General features: G+C 41.6%; 1 protein-coding gene across 1 annotated transcript in view; it reads left to right on the forward strand.

Annotated features, from left to right (window-relative positions):
• The first annotated feature begins 401 nt into the window (after positions 1-401).
• The window catches only part of oprl1 (opiate receptor-like 1), a 54,872-nt gene continuing 32,778 nt past the window's right edge, over positions 402-22,495 (forward strand). The window contains exons 1-2 of the mRNA XM_068596630.1: positions 402-515; positions 8,428-8,623. Coding sequence (XP_068452731.1) covers positions 8,451-8,623 — 173 coding nt within the window. The 5' untranslated portion in view covers positions 402-515; positions 8,428-8,450. The remainder of the gene's footprint in view (positions 516-8,427; positions 8,624-22,495) is intronic.

A 22,495-nucleotide genomic window follows, 5' to 3' on the forward strand; every position in this document is an offset into this window, starting at 1 on the left:
TGTGTGTGTGTGTGTGTGTGTGTGTGTGTGTGTGTGTGTGTGTGTGTGTGTGTGTGTGTGAGAGAGAGGGGGATCAGTCAAGGAAAGAAGAAAGCAAAGCGCAGTGCCGGGCTGCATCTTCATCCCAGCAGACCCCTCCTCTCTCTCTCTCTCTCTCTCTCTCTCTCTCTCCTCACCCCCCCCCCCCCCCCCCCCCCCCCCCCTTCTCTCTCTCTCTGCCTGCCAGCTGATGCTGACTGGAGGTGAAGCAGTTCCTCTCTCCCTTCGTCATCCCGCTGGTGAAAACCTGGACGGTTTGGCGGAGATTTGGGGGAATTTTGAACACTGACTAGCGAGAGAGAGAGAGAGAGAGAGAGAGAGAGTGAGAGAGGAGAGAGAGAGAGAGGGAGAGAGAGAGAGAGAGAGAGAGAGAGAGAGAGCTGGATAGACTGTGCCCAGTAACGCAGAGGGGAAGCAAACAACTTCCAGACGCGCGCGTCCTGTGTCGGTCTGCGGGGAGCTGCTCCGCCAGAGAGGTAAGATCACGCACACGCACACGCACGGTCCTCCACGAAGATGCAGGCACGTGCACGCGCAGCCTGCACGCACACATACGTGTACACACGCGTCCGTGCTGGACCCCAGTGCGCACTGCGTGTTGCGCTGCGCTCCGTCACGCTGTCTATGCTGCAAAGCTGCCTCAACACAACACGCTGTGTGTACACGGCGGACGTGTGTTTTTTCTTCCTCTTCCAAGCGTGTTAGATCTGCGCATTCATGGTGCACGTTTGCGTGTGTCCGCTGCGCGTGCACGCGCTGCGTTTCAACGTGCTCGTGGACTTGTAGCAGCGCGTCGCGCCGCGAGGAAAACGTGAAGTTTGTTTCGTTTAAATTTCCTCCCGAAAGACGAGAAGAGCTGTGATTGAGACGCGTGCACGTGTGGGCGTGTACGTGCGCGTGTGTGGGGTCTGATGTGAGTGGAATCTTGTTACTGTGTGTGTGTGTGTGTGTGTGTGTGCGTGTGTGTGTCTGTGTGTGTTACTGCTGAGAGATGTTGCAGAAGATCATGTTGAAGTGTTTTAATGACACAACTGAAGAAAACTAATGCAAACCCATGCAGCTCAGACAGGTTTGTGTGTTTAACACATAGCTGCATAGTGTGTGTGTGTGTGTGTGTGTGTGTGTGTGTGTGTGTGAGGGGGGGGGGGGGGGGATCTACAGGTTTCATTTATTTGTAGTTAACATATCCTCTCAGATCGTTGAACAGATTGATGACGCTGGCGTTCTGCTTGTGGCGTAAAAGCGAGTTGAGTTTAGACGTAGAAGGAAAGATTGTCTATGCAACAACACGATGTGTGTTTGTTGTCTGATGTTCTCCTCGTTACAAAAGCTCAGTGTTTCAGAGCTTTCGGCTCAGCTTTCATCATCAGTTGAATCATTTTGGAGAAGCAGGATCGTCTACAGCGTTGACTTCGGCCTTCCTGCTTGTAGAAACTACCAACGAGGCCGATAAGACCTCAACATTAAAAACATGACCCCCCCTTTTTAAAACAAACTGACCTAGAAAATAATTATTAACCTTCATCAAACTTGATTTGTGTCCATGGAGATAGAAATCCCCTCCGTAGAGAAGATGGCAGCCGTGTTGTTGTGGTCGTCATAATAACTTTCTTCAGCCTCTACTCATCGTCATGAACCTGTCGATGGTCAACTTTCCATATTTCTGAGCTTCTTTAAGCTTTTTACACTTCAAGGACATGATGAGGAATAAAATACAGAACTAAAGTTCTCGCCAGCAAATAGCTCAGTTTGGTTGTGTTGATTTGTGTTTTCATAAGCTGAGGTGTGCAATGCCAAAGAACACGCCACATTTATTAATCAATCACAATATTGCACTTTTTTAAATTGTCTTCATCGTTATGTTTAAAGTCGACTCGTCACTGAGCCGCTCCACACGTTTCCTCGCATGTTGTCGTCTCTCTGCCGATGAATTCATGCAGGAAGCTCGGTCTCTCGCTGCTTCGTGAAGATGAAAGCATATTTGTGAATCCAGAGATGTGACATGTTCCAGTCGAGGCCGACAACTTGCTGCTAATCCCGTAAAACACAAACTGCTTGGAGACGCCTGCTGAGATGTTAGAAACGAGGAAAACAGGTTGAACACAGCCTGTGACTGATGTCCACGTTAAAGTCATGTAGTGTGAGTGTGTGTACAGTACAGATGTTGGTCAGCCGACCACAAAACAACACAAACAGAAGCAGAGTCGTACATATTCGTCATCAGTGTCGTCCCACCATCAGACTGAGTCTTATTTATGTTTAGACAACCAATCCTGCACTGAAGGCTGAAAACGAGCAGAGTTCCTGCACAGTTTACCTGAACTGAAGCTTATTAACAGCTGTTTACCTTCTGCAGGGCTTTGAGGGGCCTGCAGGTTATTCAGCACTGTGGTCGCTTGCGTTTGTGTTTATTAAGTCATATTTAATGATTGTAACAATCGTCGCATCCTCTAGGTCCCTCTAGGTCCCTCTAGGTCCCTCTGGGTTCCTCTAGGTCCCTTTGGGTCCCTCTAGGTCCCTCTAGGTCCCTTTGGGTCCCTCTAGGTCCCTCTAGGTCCCTCTGGCTGGACTTTCACAAGATATTTACAGCTTTCTGTTCCTTCCGTCCTCATCGTTGTTATTCTTCCTCATCAAGTAGCCTCCTCGTTTATTTTGAAGAGACCAGGATGGAAAAACATCATCAGTTATCCTGATGAACAGTTGAACCCACGACTCATCTCCTTACTCTATCTCTAAGGTTCCTTACTCTGTCTCTAAGGTTCCTTACTCTGTCTCTAAGGTTCTTTACTCTATCTCTAAGGTTCCTTACTCTGTCTCTAAGGTTCTTTACTCTGTCTCTAAGGTTCCTTACTCTGTCTCTAAGGTTCCTTACTCTGTCTCTAAGGTTCCTTACTCTGTCTCTAAGGTTCTTTACTCTGTCTCTAAGGTTCCTTACTCTGTCTCTAAGGTTCCTTACCCTATCTCTAAGGTTCCTTACCCTATCTCTAAGGTTCCTTACTCTGTCTCTAAGGTTCCTTACTCCATCTCTAAGGTTCCTTACTCTGTCTCTAAGGTTCCTTACTCTGTCTCTAAGGTTCTTTACTCTATCTCTAAGGTTCCTTACTCTGTCTCTAAGGTTCCTTACTCTATCTCTAAGGTTCCTTACTCTATCTCTAAGGTTCCTTACTCTGTCTCTAAGGTTCCTTACTCTATCTCTAAGGTTCCTTACTCTATCTCTAAGGTTCCTTACTCTATCTCTAAGGTTCCTTACTCTGTCTCTAAGGTTCCTTACTCTGTTTCTAAGGTTCCTTACTCTGTCTCTAAGGTTCCTTACTCTGTCTCTAAGGTTCCTTACTCTATCTCTAAGGTTCCTTACTCTGTCTCTAAGGTTCCTTACTCTGTCTCTAAGGTTCCGTACTCTATCTCTAAGGTTCCTTACTCTGTCTCTAAGGTTCCTTACTCTGTCTCTAAGGTTCCTTACTCTGTCTCTAAGGTTCCTTACTCTGTCTCTAAGGTTCCTTACTCTATCTCTAAGGTTCCTTACTCTGTCTCTAAGGTTCCTTACTCTGTCTCTAAGGTTCCTTACTCTATCTCTAAGGTTCCTTACTCTATCTCTAAGGTTCCTTACTCTGTCTCTAAGGTTCCTTACTCTATCTCTAAGGTTCCTTACTCTGTCTCTAAGGTTCCTTATTCTATCTCTAAGGTTCCTTACTCTATCTCTAAGGTTCCTTACTCTATCTCTAAGGTTCCTTACTCTATCTCTAAGGTTCCTTACTCTATCTCTAAGGTTCCTTACTCTGTCTCTAAGGTTCCTTACTCTATCTCTAAGGTTCTTTACTCTATCTCTAAGGTTCCTTACTCTATCTCTAAGGTTCCTTACTCTATCTCTAAGGTTCCTACAGATGAAGCTCATCTCGGCCGTTTGAACACTTTGTGATGATGTAATCATGTGATTCACTTCATCCAGATGTTTTTACTGAGTAGAGCTTGGAGGTAATGTCAGGCCTCCTCGTCCTGACAATGTCAAGATGTTTTGGTTGTTTACAGATTATTGGGAATGCTTCTCTTGTTCTCTGAGCGATGGTTTGAGGTCGGACTCGAGTCCAAATCCTACCTTCCTGTGGCGCAGGAGAAAACTGAGTATCGTGACATTTGGTTCTCGTGACATCAGTGTGGATGTATTTTAGGACTCTAAACGGACTGCCAAATTAACAACACGATATATTGCTGTTTGACAACCTGATGAAAAGCAGCTCGAGTCTACAACAACAGAAGTCCCCTGCTAGCTTAGCGCCATGCTAGCTTAGCGCCCAGGCAGCGGAGAGGCGCTATGCTTTGCAGAAATGTTGGCATCCATAACATGCACAAAGGAAAGAAAACATACACACACAGGTGTGTTTGTCTGTTTGCTTTTTTAGATTTCTCCTAAATTCACCAGAGTCGCACTGGACTAGATAATGTCTGATGTCTAATCTCACACCAAACCTTCCACTGAATGGGTTTGAATGCTTGTTAAGAGTTGGATCAATAAAGAGATATCCAGACGTATCTGTTCAAACTTGACTTGACAAACTAACAGAAGGATTTTGAAGCTGGATTCATCCAACGTTCACATTTCTGTTCCAGAACTTTGTGCAAATAGGCACATCGAAATGATAGAATTTAAGATTGCATGACATTTGTTTTACCCTTTACAACTCAACGTTTCATGTACAAATAATGAATGAAAGTACTTCATAACCACACGCTCCAAACCCGCTGCTGCAGCGCTGCGTTCCTGCACCTCGTGCAGCAACTCCACGTCTCATTAGAGCGTCTTTGTCCTCTCAGAAGTGACACGCCGGCCCACCCAAACTGCAACTGCAGCCTTACATGGGCACACTTCAGGCTCAAGTTGAACTGCTTATTCATCAAAGCTTAGACAGCTAAAACACACACACGCACACACACACACACACACACACACACACACACACACGCACACACACTGCTGCTGCCGCAGAGATGACACCCGTAAAACAAAGCACACTGTGCCTTCGATGTGGAGGGAGGCTGTGAGGAGGAAAGGAGGAAAGAGCCGTCAACGCTGAGGGAAAGATGGGAGGATGAGGAAGAGATGGGAGGATGAGGAAGGAGTGAAAGAGATATTAGACCTTATGTAACCCTCGGGTATTGAGCCAGGCAGCAACCCCGGGGAAATTTAGCCACACAGCAGAGTTACTTTGCTGTCTTGATTTGATGAATATTCATGATCATGCAGAGAGATGGAGGCAGCGTGTTGATGTCACCAGCTGACAGCTAACAAACGGAGGCTCCACTGAATTGCATTATGACGTGTTCAAGCTCTAAAATTAGGATTGGGAAAAGGTAAATTACAACGTTTTCATGGTGTGTTCAAATGCAATTTTTTAAGTATTTGACTGGAATCTAATAAACAGTTCAGAGGAGATTTTTATGAAAATCTCAAGCGGGAATTATGAACTGTTTTACTTTGTAACACTAAGCAATGTTTAATATAATTAATTATTTTTCATCAATAAAAGCACACTCTTGTATTTCCTTGTCAGTGTATCTTTGTGTTACAGCGTCTTTAGCGGTTATTTGCATATAAACAAAGTCAAATGTTAACATTTTGAATTGTTCATGGGTAACGCTGACTTTGGGACGGTTTGGAGGATTTTCCATGAACATAAAGCTTGTGGACCGGCTGCTGTAACACAGTTTATCTGTATTGGTTTGACGATCTAACATCGGTATTGACATAAAACAACATGATTGGGGCAACAAAGTTATATCTGTTCCCATTTTTCTGCTGATGCGTTCTCTGACTCAAAATCGAGATCCAATCATATCTTTTTTTTCCGCTTTGTGATCGTTGCGACGCTTCTGGACACGCTGAAAAGAAATCTTTAGAGACGCCCGAGCTTCACCTTCAGGCCTCTTCACTCAGCCAGACCTCGAGATGCTGCAACTCCTTCATACGAGGCAGCAACTCACTCCAAACCCTGAACACTGACGCGCACGACGTGTTCCAGATCACAGGAGTCGCCGCTCACAGATTAGATTTGTTCAGCAATTTGAACAGATGTTGTGCCCATCGATGGAAAACTCCCAATTCACTCTGATTGGTTGAAACAGTCGACCAATCAGAGCCTTTTAGGAGTGAATCTCTCATCAAACCTTGAATATTACATGTGTTTGTCTCCAGTTTTAGGACCCAGCGGGCTCGTGGGCCTCAGGCTGCACACACAGGTCAGACATCTGAACAGTGTTGTTGGTTGTTGGTTGTGTAAGAAACACGTAAAACACAAACACCTCCTTTAAATGCTCGCAGATCATCTTTTGTTCTACTTTAGAATAATTGCTGGTAAAAATATCTCTCTTTCTCTCGCCCTATAAACACCCATAAATATTAATGTCACCCCCCTCTCGCTCCTTCATTCTTTCCTTAAGTCTCTCTCTCTTACATCTTAACATATTTCTCAAGGGGCAGAGCAAATATGATACTGCAGCTCCTCTCCTCATTTTATTTGTTTCCTAAATCTCTTGACTTCTTCTCCACCTCACCATCAACCATCCATTCACTCTTTATCATCTCTTTTACTTCATGCTTCTTCTTTCCTCCCTTCCTGTCTGTTGGTCCTCTATTCTTTGTGCTTTCCTACATAATCCATTTCTTTTCTTCCTTTTTATATTTCATAACACTTTTACCCTCTCTTCTTTAATGTATTCTCTCTATCTCCTCCTCTCCCCTTTGTCTGTTCTTTTCCTTTCATTCATCCACCTTAGCACTGAATGAAACAACCTTTATTTACATTTAGCAAAGCAGGAAGCAGTGAAGTTAACATTGGTTTCTCTAAATCATGAAGATGATATTTATATGACCTAAACTAATTAACCAAAAGAACATTACAAACAAATAATACAATATTGGAGATTTAGCTTCATCAATAAATCTGGTGTGTCATCTAAATACCACTTTGATTCACGGCTCGTTAGTTTCCTCCACTGCATGTTTTTAAAGGAAGCAGCACTCTCACTGGTGATGTCACAGGGTCGTGTAGTTTACTGCACGTCGCTGCAGAAAGGTCAGAAGTTCAAGCAACCATAACAATTGATCCTTACTAAGCCTCGCCCCCAAGGATACTGTTGTGAGGCCCGTCAGACCTTCACATCTGTCTCGTCTGTTTGGCGTTTTTAACGATATCTGTGGGATGTTTTCCAAATAAATCATAGTTCTGAAATATCAAAGAGAAGTAGACAGAAAGGACTACTGTATGCATTTGAGAGATACATTCACAATATAATGTGTTGGCCATTATTGTGAATAAAGAGCCCGTTCAATTGGTGGGAAAAAGCTCACCAGTTCCAATGAAAGCTTCTGTCTCACCATGGGTGTCTTTAGGTTTTTATAGATACTAGTCCTCTTATCGAGACTCCTTATGAGTCTATGAGTCTTCATTCGTAAATCATTGCTATATATATATATATATATATATATATATATATATATATATATATATATACATATATATATATATATATATATATATATATATATATATATATATATATATATATATATATATTAAAAAAATTGAGAACAGGATTAGATTATATACACATCAGTGGTGGGCCGTCAGGGCCTTCTAAGCCTTGTCTGAAGTCCTAAACAGAATCACAAAGTTACAAACATTTTATAATTAAAAAAATAAAAAGATTTTTTTTTACACTACATGTATTATAATTATTTGTCCCTATTAGTTTATTCTCTCATTAAACAGCTGCCTTCATGTGCTCCTCTGCTCCTTCAGGCCTCCTGATGGCTTCTTCCTGTTTAACAGCATTTTTTATTCAATCCAACATGTCAGCTGTCTTCCTCTCTGTAGAGCAGCCTGGTTTAAATACATAAGAGAGCCTTCTGGAGACCCTAGCCCTGTGATTGGTCACAGGGCCCATGTGACCATTAGCATGCGCTGTGATTGGTCACAGGACCCGCGTGACCATTACCATGCACTGTGATTGGTCACAGGGCCCGCGTGACCATTATCTTGCGCTGTGATTGGTCAGTGGGACACCGTGACTTCTGGCTACCAGAAAACTAGCTAGCTGAACTCCGCAGGAAGGAAGGAGTACGTTTTTGAAACATATTCAGAGAAGCAATTACGTTTTATAGTTTTGTTGGTGTATTTTTTTTTACATTCTATGGCTGAAGGAGTAGACTTGGTGGTGGATTTACTGGCAACGCTTTTCTCATGGAGGACGTTTCAGGAAAGGCTAACTTCTAGCTTCAAGCTAGAACCAAAAAGCTATACATTACAAAACAAAGTGAGTTATCGTGGTCTTACATTGTTTACAGATGTTTTATTATGATATCACATGTGACACCGCACTTCTCCCTTCCACCAGGTGGGTTTAAAACTCGGTCAGAGATGGAGTTCCCAGAAGACAACTACTCGCTGTCCCAAAACAACTCCAACGGTAACTACAATGAGACCGAGGCCTTCCTGCCAACAGGGGTGAAGGTCACCATCGTGGTCGTCTACATGATCGTCTGCGTCATCGGCCTGGTGGGAAACTTCCTGGTCATGTACGTCATCATAAGGTAGGAAGAACGTGCATTTACAGACACAGACATTCAACCTGATGATGATATTATCAATGTCGCTGTAGCGATCCATGCTGGAAGCAGGGGCACTGATGATAAACATCATCCTGCACTTATATGAATGCGAGCACATGCAATTTTAACATGCACAAAAAAAAGGATTGCATAAGGATTGCCTTCTGAAGCCTTGCTTTGTTTCAAAGGGACTGTGTGTAGGATTTAAAGGCATCTTGTGGTTCCATATAGCAACTGATTCACCCCCCTTTCTTGTGTTTCTTTATTTATTCTAGTAAAAGCATTTGTAACCCGAAAAACATTATCTTAAAAAAACATGGTGGTGCAAAACTGCGAACCTGATCTGTCTGTAAATATGAAAAGCTCATTTTAAACTAACAAAAAGCTAAAGTTAATACACATTATTGAATACATGGTTAGGAATATTGACTTCCATTTTTTGGCTTATAGCCAAAACCATTGATTAAGGCAACACATTGGTTTATTATCAGAAGCTATCTGGCTCCTACAAAGTCAGCTTGCAACCACTCAAGGTGACGTATTAAAACCCACAAGCCACCCTTAGCATGTGTGTACGCACATCTTATTGCGTAGATCTTCTTTAGGAAAGTGTTGTGTGTGTGTGGGTTTGCACATATTCTGTGTATTTCATTTGAAACAAGCGAAGGTGAACATCTGTGTGATGTATGAGTATTTGTGTGCAGTAGTGTCGCATGGTGGACAGCTGCCGTCTGCTGACGTACATCATGTTAGACCAAAACAAAGCGCACACTGATTGTGTGTGTGTGTTTGTGTGTGTGAAGTTGTTGTTGATGTTGTTGTTGTTGGGGTACCGTTGCTCTGTTTTTAAGCTCAATATTTGTTTGTGTGAGACAGACAGTTGACAGCTTTGTCCTTGCTTCTTGTTTTCAAACTGGAGAATAATAGCATCGCTATAGAGATTTTGTAAATCGTCTTCCTGAAAATGTTTAGCTTTTTATTCACCATCAAAGTGTGTGTTTTGCGCCTAAGAAGCAGCAGCAGCAAGCACAGGGACCTGAAATAGAAAATAATTATACGTTGGAAATTTGAACGTGTGTGTGTTAGAACGCTGTCTTCATATTACTTCAGTTGTTGTCGATAATTACTGTCTCGTTAGACCTGTTCTCTCTCGGACATCTGCGTGGAGTTCTGTCGAGACGAACAAGTCAAACGACACACAAACACGCACATAATAGGAATTATTCCACCTCTTTGGCATTTTCACCCACATACTCACATACACCATGTCACTCACCAGAGCAACCTCAAGCAGCGGCCGTGGTTCAACTCCAACCCTTTGCTGCGCATCATCTTTTTCTTTCTCTTTCTCCTCTTCCATTTCTGTCCAGCTCCATCCTCTAGCTGCTTTGCATTAAGGCAGTAAAAGCCCTAAAAAAAATCATCTTCAAACCAGAACTAACGAACAAAAACATTAAAACACTTCTGAAAGCTCACACACACTCACAGGTGTTAACTTAATGCTGTGGTCAACTGGCTTTCCTTTACAATATCCGCTCTCAGCCATTGACCACAGTAAAGATGGCCGCCCTTGAAAGCTTACACTTATCAAGGGTGCCTTAATGTTTAGAAACTTTTGAAGACATTTTACACGATAGTCATGTGAAGAAGGGATGAGTCCAGAGACAGAACGGATGAGATGAATAATATCAGCAGCCGATAACTCTCAAGGAACATTTGTCTTGGGGGTTGAACATCCATCTTTATTTCGCCAAGAGACGCTAGATCATCCATACAGCATTGTCAGCAGATATTTTGCATTTTCTCCCAAAAAAATCTCCTCACTTTCTATCATTGGGAATGTTAATAGTTACATCAGAGGATCTTGTTTACTGTAAAATGAGCTGAACACCGTCCTCTGTGATGCACGGTAACACAATGGTTTAAATCAGGTAACTCATTAAAATAAAGAACAAATTCAGCAGCAGTTGCGCAACGAAACCCAGTAAAAAAAAAACATTTTCAACCAAGATACGCAGATGGAGTACACACAAACTGTGAGGCTGCAGTTTTTCTTCAGCCAAAAACTTGAAAATCAAAGTTACAGTGACTTTAGTAAGAGAAGGAGGACAAAGTGCAGCCACAAATCATTGTTTAAACAGCAGCGTTGGCGACAGATGGGAACCAACTGCGGCTGACAGCAGCTGTCCACTCCACCTCTCACTTGTAAACAGCACGAGCGATAAAAGGCACGGAGGGAAAAGCCGTCGAGGCGGCATTAACTGAGGTTGCGTGTCTGTCGGGAAACTTCTCTCTCTGCGTCTTTTTGCTTTTTGTTTTCCCGGACGAGGCCTCGTGCTTTCCCTGACGGCGCTGCGAGCTGAGTGTGTTTCCAGCCGTCAGAGGACACGACAGGAAGAAGAGTTTGAACTTCCAGCAGCAGTTTGGCTCTTAGCAACAAGAGCAGGGATTCCTCCAAGCATCTGTTTAGTGCTACAGGACTAAAAAACAAAAAAAAAGAGCAGGTGGACCACAGGGAGAGATAAACATCACGCTGAAGCACAGAGCCGCCCGGAGACAGAGGAGCGAGTGTGGCAGGACAAAGCTGTTTTCACACGGAGCAAGGGCGGCTTTTTTATTTATTTTGGTGAGGAAAAAAAACAAAAACTGCCTGGATGGATTTTTGTAAGGGTCTGTTTCCATAACAACAGGCCGAGCCACATGGTACATTTTAGGACACGCTAAGGCCTGATGATGTCATCATTCCTGGGAGCGAACAGAAAATTAAATAGATAAAAGGCAGAGGGAATAAAATAACACAAACGGTGAAATCTAAGGTGCCGTAGAACTGAACCAGCTGGCTCAGGAGCTTTGGACCCGACGAGAGGGGAAAGCAAACACTTCCTGTTGAAGGACAAACACTTCCTGTTGAAGGACAAACACTTCCTGTTGAAGGACAAACACTTCCTGTTGAAAGACAAACACTTCCTGTTGAAGGATAAACACTTCCTGTTGAAGGACAAACACTTCCTGTTGAAGGACAAACACTTCCTGTTGAAGGACAAACACTTCCTGTTGAAGGACAAACACTTCCTGTTGAAGGACAAACACTTCCTGTTGAAGGACAAACACTTCCTGTTGACTCATCCGTACAAACTATGAGCAAATAGCCAAACTACAAGTCAAGTATAAACTAGTAAATAAGGCAACTATAACAATTTTTTATTCCATCTGTGTATTTAATATTCTTCTTTTTTACTGCTAATGTTATTTTTTCTTAAATCTGTTTATTTACATTACTCGTTTCTTTTATCTTATTGCTTGTGAGCAGTGCTACTGTAATCCTGTAATTTCTCCACTGAGGGACTAATAAAAGATTATCTTATTTTATCTCACTACAAATCCCAAAAACTAGAAACCGTCCCAGAATGAAACATGATATTGTTTGCCTCGCTGACATCAGTATTTAACCACTATTTACACACTATTTTATCAAGTAATAGACACGCAATGAATTAAATTGACTTTAAACCTCCGTTTTCAATCTGATCTAACGAAGACTTTAGTGGGTCTGACTTTGAACAGCTGGCAGCGTCTGAGGCGAGCGATGCGGAGCGACAGGAGGATGAAGCTGAACCGTCCTGATGTTGTGCAGCTTTGTCTCCATAGAAACAGCTGCTGGCCGATATTTTCTTAGAAAACCCAGTAAAATAATTAAAACCTGGCCATAACATACACCTCCTTTTTGATAGTATTGTTAAATTGTCAAGGAGACTTGTTTGAATATTGCCTCCGAGCTGCGGAGGAGTGTTTCGACAAGCGTGTTGTGCTTTTACAATTGAAACGTGTCTAACGATGACAGCGCTCTGAGCGGATGAGTTCAGTGGGATTTCATTTAGTGGGTGTGAGGACAACATCCAAAATCAGGGGGACACTGGATGTCAAACGGGTCCGTCGTGTCCGTCATGTCCGTCACACACATTGTGACACAACATGTAATAAGAGTGCCGCGTTGCTTCTTGATTGATCCGACTTTGAATGTGGTGAAAAGATAAAAGAAAGAGGGAAGCAGCGGCTGGAACGACTGCACAGAGCGAGGCAGCAGAAAAAAGGATGTCAAGTAAATGAGTCCTGTCCCTGGAGAGCAATGTGCAGCACACATACGCAATTAAAGGCTGCGTCCTGATTGGCTAAGTTGTCCAAACCAATCAGAATGTTGCTGTGTTTTTTTCCCTTTGAATACCCAGAACATGAACAAAGTATAATTTGCTGCAAAGGAAGTGAACAAACAGTGAATTGTTTTCAGGAAAAGAGAAGAGTAGAAAGGAGAGACAGAAGGAAAGGATTCAAGGTACAATGTAGATGTTTCCTTTCCTTCCTGGCTTGATGATGATCAGATAATATCGTACATTTAAATAGTCTTAATACATGGTTTACATGCACCTTTGGTGTGTGTGTGTGTATTTGTGGTTGTATGGTTGCTGTCAGAGTGAGTTTGTGGTACCACCGCGAGGTCGTCAGCTCTCAGCTGCATCGAGTGGTTTAGTTATCAAATTATTGATATTTTTTTCTTATATATATCTTATCTTAATTTGACAGTGCTAGTCGAGGAAGGGGGAGAGTTTTGATTCAAACATCAGCTGCTATGGTAGTCGTACAATTTAGAAAATCAACCATATTTACTAAATCAACATCATTCTGTTCAGCAAAGTCTTGCTAAAAAGAAATGTATATCTGCACAAAAAAAAATCAATTTTAAAAGATATTGTGATCGTAACTATGAACATTCAGCATGATATGAGCCAGATTCCCCAAAAAAGCCTCTTGGAGCGTCAATAAGACACCTTTATGGAAAGATTAGGACCTAAAGAATCAAAATCTGCAACAAAAATCAATAAAATCAAAGTCTTGGCCTGTGAGGAAGGAGTTTCAGTCAAAAAACTGTGTTCAAAAATGAAAAAATTATGTATTTCTTGCCTAAAGATTGTCTGAATGAGGCGTGCTGGGATAAATAATCATGCTTTTTAACAAACAAGACCTGGATTGTGCATTACCTCAAAAATAAGTTCACAAAAATAAGTTTGTAAAATTTCCCAGGCTCTCCTTCAGCAACCCTTTGCAACGCCATCAAACATTCATCAGGCTCAGAGACATGAAGCTGAATGAAACAGCCAATTACTCTCAGATGGTGAGAGTGTGTGAGGAATCACAAAAAAACCACACGCACAGACAAAGTGTGGATTTTAAACCTCTCACCAGTTATCTCTTCAGACTTCAATCCAATTACTGTGTGTGTGTGTGCGCGTGTGTGTGTCTGTGGAGGTGACGGTTGAGCTCGGGGGTTTTATTTGGAGTTTCTTAATGTCAAAATATAATGATGCAGATGGGAACAGAGGTGAATAAACAGAGAAGAGACAAATAAAGGTCAAAGATAAATAGATCTGAAACAGCGTATCTGATATCCTCTCATATTTTTTATCTCTTCTATAGTTTCCTTTACAAATCTGTGTGTGTGTGTGTGTTTGTGTGTGTGTGTGTGTGTGTGTGTGTGTGTGTGTGTGTATGTGTGTGTAATCTGCATTCACTGAGAGCCATTATGATCCTTCTGATGAAATCTTTTATTCATTAGTTTCTTTCTTTCACTGCAGAGGAAATAAACATCACTTCTTTATTAGTAAATGTTGGTGATATATTTTCAGGTGTAGCTAACACAAATTATGAATAAAGTAAATAAGGTAAATTGTATGTTAGTCAACATTGTCTTGGGGGTGAAGATATAGAAAGTTCTTGTCCACCCTGTGACTGTAACCAGCGTCACGCGTTACATTTTTAGAAGCCTGGATGGTGTAGAAATAAATAACACATCACTATTCATTGAAATGTTAAAGTGTCACAGAATCATTTGCAAATATTTACTAAATGTCCCACATGTTTTGTTTGAAATCAGAAGACAACTTGAACTAAATGTGTCGACATCGTCTACGAGCGCTGTGTGTGTGTGTGTTTGTGTGTGTGTTTAGGAAGTTAAAGATAATTACGTTACGCAGCTTCTTGGACCACCTGCTGTCTCTGAATATCATGAACATCATCATCTAATTGTATTATTTACTTTGGGAGGTTTTTGCAAGAAGCGAATGCCAAGAACACGCAGCAGCCGAGTCAGCTGCAGCAGAAGTGGAAGCTGTTCCTGGCAGCAGGCTGACGAAATATTTTTGGAAAAGCAGCTGGCGCATAAAAACCTGCCGGTTTGTGCTCGGAACAACAATGAAGCAATTTGCACTCGCAGATGCAGACAATGGTGCGTTGGTGTCCACCTCCGATGGGCTCAACTCCAGCGTCGGGAAGTCGTTCTTCCGACTCTGGCGTGTTCATGAGCTTTATTTTCACGAGGTTTTCTTGTTTGAGATGCGATCTCGACACGTTGTTGGTTGTGGGTTTTGACGAGCAGCTGCTGCCCGCAGTCCTGCAAACACACACGTCTGCATAACAACACTTTCACATCGGGGACGAGGGGTTGGGGGGAAAATCAATACAGCACAGTATCGCGATTTTTTGCGTGGCGATATATTGTATTGATACACGAAAGCCAAGTATCAATCTTTTATGTGACCAATTCTAAACGTTTTGGTCCTACAATAATAAAATCAAGTTAGTTTTTGTTGACTAAGTTTTCCTTTGGAGACAATTTGCGGTTGAAATAAATGTAATAAATCGCAATACATCGCGATACATTGAGTATCGCGATAATATTGTATCAGGACAATATTGTCTCGTGGGACTTCTGGTGATTCCCACCAATATTGGGGACATGGACATGCTAAGAATTAGTCATTTATAGTTTATAGTCTTTCATAGTCTTAATCGTCCTCTTTTAGACTCGCATGTCTGAATGCTGCTAAGGAGTTACAGCCATTTATTTATAGTTTAGTCCTTCATAGTCTTAATAGTTCCTAATTTATGTTGTCTATATGTTCTTTTTAAAACATTTTAAACAGTTTTTTGCACTTTATTATTATTATTACTAGAGAAACATACTTTCGATCTTCTGTGAGTTTGCACATTGCACAAAATTGATAATAAAAATGACTTTGACTTTGGTGGAGCGTCATACTGGGGAGTAAACACAACGTAAACTTTGTTAATTGATTTATTAAACATGTCAGGTCACTGCGCACTTTATTTTCATGTGTATTCTTACGAGTATTATTTATTTTATCTGAGAGTCATCACCGATGAGTATTGTTGGACTTCTGGCCGACTTCTCGCTCGTATTCAGGTCTCCTTTCCTTCCTCTTCCTCTTCTGCAGGTCTATATGTTCATTTTTGTTTTGTATGCGTCGCTGTCAAGACAATTGCTCTTCGTGAACAAACAAACAAAATGAAATGAAAGCTGCAAGATGGGTTCACGTTAGCGTTAGTTAGAGCCAGAGGGGTTGGACGGGGACTGCAGGCTTGTGTATGTCTGTGTGATTTCAGCGGCTATGCAGCGTTTTCTACTTCTTCCAGCTCTGATATTATGGCCTGCTTCATCTCCATAGCAACAACGACTGGGACTGATTTCTTGGAGAGAGAAAAATCTAAATAATTCAAACCAGTGGCCGTAGTATAAAGACTGTTTAGTGCCGTTAAGCTACCAAACACTCCAATGCAGACACATGCAATTATGTCCATATTTTGCAATTCCACGACTAGTTATTTAAATCCGATGGCAACATGCAGTGCTAATGCAGTGTGCCCTTTTTATGTACAAATGCACAGCGTCCGTGTCACTGCTGGCTAGATTGTGCAGGTGTGTCAGAAAGATATCACAAAAAGAAAGAAGAGCTGTCATCTCATCTGTATGGGATCTTTGACACAGAGCGAACCAGCAGAGAGCGATAGGGACGCCCATTATGTTGTATTATCTGCTCGTCCTTGATCCTGTGACCTGAAAACTCTGCAGCTGGATTGATACTGTGTGTGTGTGTGTGTGTGTGTGTGTGTGTGTGTGTGTGTGTGTTTGTGTGTACTTGAATACACAGCCCATCTTTGTGAGAACCAATCAGACCTTAAGAGGGAGAACTTAATATGGAAAGTGGGCCAATTCAGGCTGTCAGAGGCTTGTTTGAGGGTTTTAGTCTTGGTTTTAAGGTTCAGGGTAGACCTTGTGTGTGTGTGTGTGTGTGTGTGTGTGTGGGTGTGCAATAGGCTAATGACTGTGCCTTCCTCCTTCATAATGACCACAGTGAATTATGAGGCTATTACTCTGCACAGCAAATTAATCTGTTGTGAGTGTGTGTGTGTGTGTGTGTGTGTGTGTGTGTGTGTGATAAACACCCCAATATAGCGGCTTTTCACACGACTTCTCTGTCTTTATGACACACACTCATCTGCATATTGTGAGGGCATGCACACTCTTTAGCTCTTTTCCCTGCAGCTCTTCCTTCTGTCTTTTTTTTCCATTTCTCCCTCTTTATTCATATTTAATTTCAACCCACTTCATTGTAGTTAATGTTCAAATGAACCTCATCAAAGTGCCTACAGACATTTTATGGCCATTATATGTATACATTACATATCTGACACTAATGAAATTGTGCAAGGTAAATTATTCAACACATGACAATAGCTTAAAGCATGAAGCCACGAACGTAACTTAAAAAAAGAACAATTTATTGTGTTTACAAAGCCTGTTAGTTAGTCTCATCCATCTCCTAATCCCCATTCGCCCAACACAAGCATAGCTTTGCTTAAACATGGTCATGTATATGCTATTTGGTAATCTAGTAATAACGTCTGAGACGGGTAACACAGTCATAGATGGTTGGTGATAAAGTCTGAGCCCATGGCATATGATATGTGGACCACTTCCCAATCATAATAACCCACTGTGTAGTTGAAATAAAAGTGAAGGTCTTGCAGATTTGGCCAAAGCAAGATGTTGCTCAATCGAAGACTCACCTCGATCCGTTTCTGTCCTATGAGCTCCTGAACGCACCACGTCGTTAACTATTCTCCCATTTATCCTTAACCGTTACTTGATGATGAAAGATTCCAAAGTGAGATGGACTTTGACACCAATTGAAGCCAAAAAGTGTCACCTCATGAGCAGTGAAGATGACCCACAATTTGTCTGCGTTGGGAACCAGCAGAGTCCGAGACGCTGGTGTCAAATAGAAAGAAAACCTGCCGATAAGATCTCATCCTCACTGACATGTCACTCGGACTTGTTACGTAACTTAACTTCACAGACCTGTCCTGAATTGCAATAAAATAATTGCCGTATAAGGCAACCTTTTGAAGTTTCAAGGTTTGTTTTAAAAGAGCAAAAAGAATCATTTTCACAGTCGAGCTTCAAACCCTGTCGACAGAAATCAGCCGACAAAAAGATGCAGAACTCTGCAACGTCTGGACTGACCCACGTGGTATAAAATATGAATACAACCGTCACCGCTGTGTCACCGGGTCGGTGCTGTGAGTCCTGTGACAGACGTAAAGAGCGAGTGTTCTGACATTGCCCTCTGAAGCAACGCCACGGCGAAGGAGATGTATGAGACAAGATGATGTTACAGCCCTCAGCAGGAGATGTCACACCGTCGGCCACAGAGTGAGAGACCACGGACCTGAAATACGTTTTAAAAAACTACTCTTACACATTTCATTTGTTACCTTTGGTGTAATACTTCAATTCTAAATCATTCAGATTAAGGTTTTATGAATCATAGGCTAAACAAGCGGCGGATTATCTGTATTGACTTGTAAGACAGACGAGGACGCCACATGACTTTAACTTCTACATGCCACTCAGCGCTCATAGAGCCAGAGCGCTAACTTTTACCTGTCTCTTTTACATGATATGCTATTTTTTTGCATTTAAATAGGGGATATTTAACTGTTTGTACTGAGAAATTGATTCATCTAAAATAAAATATACTTTGATTTACAGACTCCTATTTCCCAATTTAAGTCCATGGAGGAAAAAGAAAAAAAAGTGCAGCCCAATGCAATCAATCAGAGGTTCAGTGGTACGAGCCCGGCCCCGCTAGTCCATGACGACGTGCCCTTGAGCAAATTGCATCAGCTCAATGTAATGTAACCACGCAACAGACAAGGCAGTTGTGTTTCCACGGTTTGGCTGCAAAGATCTTGGTGAACTTGGTTAAAGCTTCACATTTAACAATGTGAGCATGTTAGCACGCTGCTAACCATTTATCTTTAAGTACAGCTTCCCACTAAACATGTTGTTGTCGAGCCTTTTCCCTGCAATGCGTGGGCGTGTCTGTGAGTTTGGTTCTAAACTGCGTCTTCCTGAATTGAAATGTCATAAAAGCAACAATAAATAAAACATTTGCTCATCCTCAGTGAGGGTGCAGTTAATGAGCATTTAACTATAACTGATGCTAATGAGGAGGCAGCTGTGAGGAGAAGTACAGTAATGCTTCACATTCAACGTAAATTGCTTCTTTTTTTCTCCGTCTCCTTTTCATCTTGTGCGTTATAGTTGTAGATTTATGATTGACATATGGTCTGAAAGCAAGTCATTTGATTCAAAGTGAAAACATTAGCTTGAATGGCTCACTATCTTTTATTCTGGAAATATATTTCATTTTATCTGTCTTCTTGGTCTCCAACATGCATTAAGTGGAGGGAGGAGTGATTTTCCATAATTGCCATAATCTTTTTTTTTGTCCTTTATTCTTTGAGGTCACCCCTGCCCCTCTCTCTGCCTCTCCTCGCTCACCATATGTTTATCTCCGGCTGGTTTAACAGTGTAATATAATCAGATGGGGTCCATTACCTGAATCTGTCGTCAAGTGAATTTCTACTTTTACATTTCATCTAAGTGGTTCTACACAGTCAGGCAGCGTAAGAGATTTGAACCTTAACCCTAAACCCCCCTAGCTCTTACCCTTAATAGCACTTTTTTTTTTCCTTCAGCCCATGTTTGTTACCTTATTAAAATTTAAACAGAATTCTGAAAAAAAGATGTTTTGATGACAAAAATCACAGGCTTAGTAAATCCATCAGTTGTCTAGCCTCAAGGCACGATCAGACAGGAAACTCATATTTGTCTTTACTGCCTCCACACGATGGGTGAAAACATACTTGTTGTGCCGCTGGCGAAGTAAATCCTCACCAATATCGATACAGCACAGTATCGTGATATTTTATTGATACGCAGAATCCGAGTATCAATCTTTTATTTAATCAATTCTGAATGTTTTGGTCCTAGAATAATAAAATCAATGTATTTTTTTGTTGACAAAGTTTTCCTTTGTGGACAATTTCTGCTTGAATTTTTTTTTATAAATCGCATTATATCGCAATACTCAATGTATCGCGATAATATCGTATCGTGACGATATTGTATCGTGGGCCTTCCGGTGATTCCCACCCCTACAACATACAACGTGATCATCGCCTCAAGAGGCATTGATTACTCACCTGCCTTCCTGTATATGTATAGTGTTCGTGCAAACCATGCGATACGTTGAATGTCTGTTTCTGAATCAGAAGTATGTTTCATAAATAGTTTTCATATCAGCCTCGGGTCATGCTTGCAGAAATGCACAATGCCACGACGTTAACATTGTTGAAAGCAACGGCTCATGGTTTGTGCTAAATAACATAACTTTGTGAGGTTAATACTTTAACGTCAATACATTTCGGTTTTTCTTCGTTTACGTCTGGAGCTAGAGACAAAATACAGAACAATATTTGAAGAGAAAAGCTCAACTTGATTGTTTTTCAGGAAAAGGTTCAGCTTATTCCACATGAATGTGGATTTATAAATGCTACGCAAACACTTGCTTTAAATCCCAGAAAACGTGTCTGGTCCATGTGCTCTGCACGCCTGTTTTTGTACCTCGCCTTTTCTCTCCGTGCAGCTGATTGCTCGTTAAGACACCATCAGAGGACCTGTGACATATTAGAGACGAGAGAAGATGAAGAAAAGAAGACATCAGATGGCAGATAGGAAAATGAGAAGAGGCTTCTTCAATCCCTCATTATCCCTTTTTACACTTTGATCTTCACCGTCACCTTCATTTTCCATCTCTTTGTTCTTGTTCTCTGCTTCTCTTTCTTTCACTGTAAGATAAACTGTATGGACTACGGACATCTGTAGGACATAACCAGGGCTTATACACTAATACTTTACAAGTCACCTTCATTTGAATGAATCTGTGTAATACATATCGGCATGAATACTATGAAGGTAGATTTGTGTCTTTTTTACCTGAGCAAATTTCTTGTAAGTAAATTATCTCCAAATCTTTGTTCTCAATGAAAAAATATTTCCTCCCAAAAAAAAATTGCTCTCAAAAAAATATTTTTTGTTGTTTTTTTGAGAGCGTTCTTTTTTTTTTTTTTTTTTTTTAGAGTATTTTTTTTTGAGACAGAAAATATTTTTTAATTGAGAGCAAACATTTGGAGATAATTTACTTACAAACAAGAAATTTGCTTGGGTAAAAAATACACAAATCTACCCCCGTAGAATACCATATATATATATGACGGAGCAACATTTTGACAGAGGCGTATCGTTTTCTTCAGCCCGGCAATACATCGGACTTCTCCGGGAGGCTGATTTGTCTCAGACACACTCGGTACCGGCCGTGGTGAGGTTAGCTCTTGTGCAATCATCCCTGCTCCGGGCCTCTCTGAGCCTTTTCCCTTTAACGAGGGCCTCACGTGGTGAAACGGAGCCAAACCATATCGCATCATCACGGCGCCACTTCTTCTGCCCCTGATCGCGACCTTTTACCAGCCAGCTCCTGAAGACCCCTTGATTTCCAATCGTGGACAGAAGTCTGATTTGTGGGACTGCTGCGTATGGGACATAGAAGAAAAGATGATTGTACAGGTTTAAGATGAAGCTCAACCTCTCTCTCTCTCCGCCATAATCTTGCTAACATTATGGGCTGCCGGGCTTGCAATACACCGTCTCATATCATCATTAGTAAGCAAACAGTCCTCCTCTACTGAAACGTGATCTCCTTCATATCCAGCCCCAGCTCGGCAGGATGTTGCGCACTGTCAGATACCAGTGGTTGCATTTGTTAGTTTAGAAACAACCACTATATTATATGAATTATACAATATAATATTATGTTTAAGGGATGCAGTATCCCGATTTTGCTCCAATACTGATAACTCGGCTCCGATACCAGGCCGATAGTAAAGTACAGATCCAACATCAGCGGTTTATAATCACAAAGCTACAGTGACCCGTACACCTGGGCATTTATGTGTGGAGTTATTGTATGTGTTATGGTGGAGATCCACAGAAGTCCGCCACATGCTCTGGCATGTTGGCAAGGCTTGGTTCTGGCTCTTTTTTAAATATGGCGGCCGGATCACAAATGTTGTCATTTTACGGCTACACAGTAAACTGAAAGGTGTGTGTGAAAACATTTGGAGGAAAATATGATACGGTAGCAGGGTAACACTTCATTTTGTGTAAACACTTCCTAGTTTGACAGTCTGATCTGAGCCGCTGCTTGAGATGGACAGATCTAATTGGCAAAAAGGTGAGGTCCAGTCTTGACTGTATGCAACTTATGGCAAATGGTCTACCAGCTCACCTCGCAGCTCCCCAAAGACGACTAATAGGATCCGTCAACAGATATGGCATCTTCTTAACTCAAACAACATCAAACAACATGGAATAAATAAGTACATTGATATAAATGTAGTTAATTGTTCATTATGAAGGCAGTGGCGTCCGGTACCAGATCGGTCTATACTCAGCAATTTCAGTCAGTGTTGGACAATTATCAATACTTATTACACATGTGACACAAGTAGGATTATATGCAGTGATGGCGTCGGTACAGGTTGTTTTTCTATGCTTGATGAGGATCATATCACAAGGTCAATAATACACTGTCGAGC

This window comes from Clinocottus analis, unplaced genomic scaffold (assembly GCF_023055335.1).
Source record: "Clinocottus analis isolate CAN_PGR_092001 unplaced genomic scaffold, fCliAna1.0.p SCAF_39, whole genome shotgun sequence".
NCBI classification, from domain to species: Eukaryota; Metazoa; Chordata; class Actinopteri; order Perciformes; family Cottidae; genus Clinocottus; species Clinocottus analis.